Here is a 3,668-nt window from a genome sequence, read left to right as displayed (position 1 = left end):
CCTTTTTCTACAAACTGGTCAGGGTGTCTTACTGTCTGGGGCTAGAGCTATTGTGTGTGTGTGTGTGGGGGGGTGTGTGTGTGTCGATCTATCTATCTAAAATAATTTTTCATGAGCTGTACCCCCCTTGCAAAGAGAATATAGATACAAAGTAAAAACAATGAAAACAGTTTCTCTCAGTTTATATTTTGGAAGTGATAAAATGTTTTATTTAATTCACAATACATTTACAGCGCATTTAAAAACAACACCACCATTGTATTGTAATAAGTGGTAGACCGAAATACACTGTTTTTTTTTGTTTGTTTTTGTTTTAACTTTCAAGTGGCACTTTGATATTATAAACAATAAAACGATCATTGTTATTCATTGTATTTGTATTTCAACAGGAATGCCACGGGGGGTACGGTTTGCGTTTTACACACGGCAGCTATTTAATTGTAATTGTTATTGTATTTAGTTATGTATTCATTCTATGTGTAAAAGTACTAAACTTTACATATTTGTTACTCTGAACAATCACATTTGCGTGGGTGTTACAATTGTAAGAAATCAACTATATTTCAAAGAATGAGCCTGGATTTCCCCAAAGACGTTTCACATGTTACCCATGTGTGTGGGATTGTGTATAAAGTGTTCTGGTATTCTACAAATGGAACTTCAACAATTGGAGGGTTTGTGATGTCACCTGCACCAGGACTTGACCTCAACGTTACCCCGTCCTGAATTTAACAGAGCCAGCTGCAACAGCAGCAGCGGCATCATATCTCTATGCTGACATATCCATCGATCAGCAATTAACTAGCAAGTCCACACATGTTTAAGACATCCTGGTAGCCAAAGTCTTTATGCAGGCTGTGCTCTGCAAAACAAAATAACACTCGGAAATACGTAGGCTGTTACTACAGTTGCAACTTACTAGTATTTTAATAACTTTAAAATCGAAATTGTACTGCAGAATGTAAATGGATGCCTTTGTTCTGACACTGATGGAGACCCAGTAGAATCCAACATTTTGACCCTCAGTTCCACCCTTTTAAAATGTTCTGTTAGATAAATACCAAAATTACCCTGTCCAATGCCTTTACTGTTTCAACACTGGGAGTTTTACTAGGTGTACAGCAAGCCTCTTGTTAGCCACTGTCCTGTTTCAACACTGGGAGTTTTACTAGGTGTGCAGCAAGCCTCTTGTTAGCCACTGTCCTGTTTCAACACTGGGAGTTTTACTAGGTGTGCAGCAAGCAGAAATTAAATAAAAAATGTACCCATGAAGGTAGTTTCAATCTCCAGTTTGGTCAGTGCAATCTTGCATATTTTTCAAATGGAAATATTCCTAAATAGCAATAATAATAATAATAATAATTATTATAATAGTTTTTATATTTTATATATATATATATAAAGTATTCACCCCCCTTGGACTCTTCCACATTTTGTAGTGTTACAACCTGGAATTAAAATGGATTTAATTGGGATTTTAAGTACACAACATACTTAACACTTTGAAGGTGCAAAATATTTTTTTTATTGTGACACAATAGTTAATTAAACAAAAAAAAAAAGATATTTGTTGGTTGCATAAGTATTCACCCCCCTGAGTCAATACTTGGTAGAAGCACCTTTGGCAGCATTTACAGCTGTGAGTCTTTTTGGGTAAGTCTCTACCAGCTTTGCACATCTGGATCCTGCAATTTTTGCCCATTCTTCTTGGCAAAATTGCTCAAGCTCTGTCAAGTTGATGGGGACCGTTGGTGAACAGCAATTTTCAAGTCTTGCCACAGATTCTCAATCGGATTGAGGTCTGGGCTTTGACTGGGCCATTCTAAGACATTCAGGTTCTTGTTTTTAAACCACTCCAGTGTAGCTTTGGCTGTGTGTTTAGGGTCATTGTCCTGCTGGAAGGTGAACCTCCGCCCCAGTCCCAGGTCTCTTGCAGACTGAAACAGGTTTTCCTCTAGAATTTCCCTGTATTTGGCTCCATCCATCTTGCCCTCAATCCTGACCAGTTTCCCAGTCCCTGCCGATGAAAAGCATCCCCATAACATGATGCTGCCACCACCATGCTTCACCGTGGGGATGGTGTTCTCAGGGTGATGAGCAGTGTTGGCTTGGTGCCACACATTGCGTTTTGCGCTAAGGCCAAAAAGATCAATTTTGGTCTCATCAGACCAGAGAACCTTTTTCCACATGTTTGCTGTGTCTCCCACATGCCTTTTGGCAAAATCCAAACAGGATTTGATATGGGTTTTTTTCAGCAATGGATTTCTTCTCGACACTCTTCCATAAAGCCCAGCTTTGTGGAGCGTCCGGGTTATAGTTGTCCCATGGACGGTTTCTCCCATCTCAGCTGTGGATCTCTCCAGCTCCTTCAGAGTTACCATTGGCCTCTTGGTTGCTTCTCTGACTAATGCCCTCCTTACATGGTCACTGAGTTTTGGTGGACGGCCTTCTCTAGGCAGAGTCGTGGTTGTGCCATATTCTTTCCATTTTTTAATAATGGATTTAACAGTGCTCCGGGGGGATGTTCAAAGTTTGGGATATTTTTTTTATAACCCAACCCTGATTGGTAATTCTCCAGAACTTTATCCCAGACTTGTTTTGATAGCTCCTTGGTCTTCATGATGCTGTTTGTTTAGACATGCTCTCTAACAAACGCTGGGGCCTTCCAGAAACAGGTGTATTTAATCGGAGATCATGTGACACTTTAATTGCACACAGATGGACTCCATTCAACTAATTATGTGACTTCTGAAGGCAATTAGTTGCACCAGAGCTTATTTAGGGGTGTCACAGCAAAGGGGGTAAATACTTATGCAATCAAGACTTTTCAGTTTTTTATTTGTAAATCATTTTGAAAAATATGTAGATTTTTTTCCCCACTTCGACATTATGGTCTATTTTGTGTAGATCAGTGACAAAAAATCCTAATTAAATCCATTTTAATTCCAGGTTGTAACACTAAAAAATGTGGAAAAGTCCAAGGGGGTGAATACTTATGCAAGGCACTGTGTATGTATATTATATATATGGGTTAAAACCACCAAAATAGTTTAAATACAATATCTCATCTCTATTAAATTATACAAAATCAGAATCACATAGAAAATCACATTTTTTGGTTAAAATGTACTCCTTTTTGACATTACAAAATGATTTGATGGCACTTCAAAAGAGCATGTAGTGAGCAGAGGGGTAGTCAATATTTTCTACAATTAGTTTTTACAATGACTTTTTTACTCTGTAACAGTTTGACTGAGTGAGTATTGTTAGCATTCCTTTTTTTAGTTTCACGGTGTAAAACCAGGCCTGAGAAAAGGGGAACGGGTCTGGTGTCAGACGGTCTTACAAAGCCGGACGCTTCTTTCTCAATGGAGCGGGTGATTCAATTCCTCTACGCTGATGATGGAAGAATGGTGATAGCGGTCTCTTGAGGCGAAGTCTGCATTCTCCTCAGTGAGCTGCGTGGTCTCCATGCCAACTGTTGCAAAGGAGGGTGTCATGACAATCTGCTTTTGAGGGGATGGCCCTCTCCTGAAATGAAAGGATAAGACACCTGGTTTACTTCTGCATAACAATTACCACCCCCCCCCCCCCCATTTATAATTCAATTGCTGTTTTATCTGCTTAACTGGTCTGCGCATTCCTTTGAAAGACACCAATGTATTTCT

At 39.3% G+C, this 3,668-nt stretch overlaps 1 protein-coding gene across 2 annotated transcripts in view; it reads right to left on the bottom strand.

The window, feature by feature from the left end:
• Window positions 1–1,729: 1,729 nt before the first annotated feature.
• Window positions 1,730–3,668, bottom strand: part of LOC117405454 (solute carrier family 12 member 8) — a 31,071-nt gene continuing 29,132 nt past the window's right edge. For both annotated transcript variants that reach the window (XM_034008524.3, XM_059032423.1), the window contains exon 14: window positions 1,730–3,531. In XM_034008524.3, the coding sequence (XP_033864415.1) occupies window positions 3,366–3,531 (166 nt within the window). In that variant the 3' untranslated portion in view covers window positions 1,730–3,365. The remainder of the gene's footprint in view (window positions 3,532–3,668) is intronic.

Source organism: Acipenser ruthenus, chromosome 10, assembly GCF_902713425.1.
Source record: "Acipenser ruthenus chromosome 10, fAciRut3.2 maternal haplotype, whole genome shotgun sequence".
Lineage (NCBI taxonomy): Eukaryota > Metazoa > Chordata > Actinopteri > Acipenseriformes > Acipenseridae > Acipenser > Acipenser ruthenus.
Note: the sequence above shows the minus strand (reverse complement) of the source record. Positions and strands in the feature narration are given on the sequence as shown.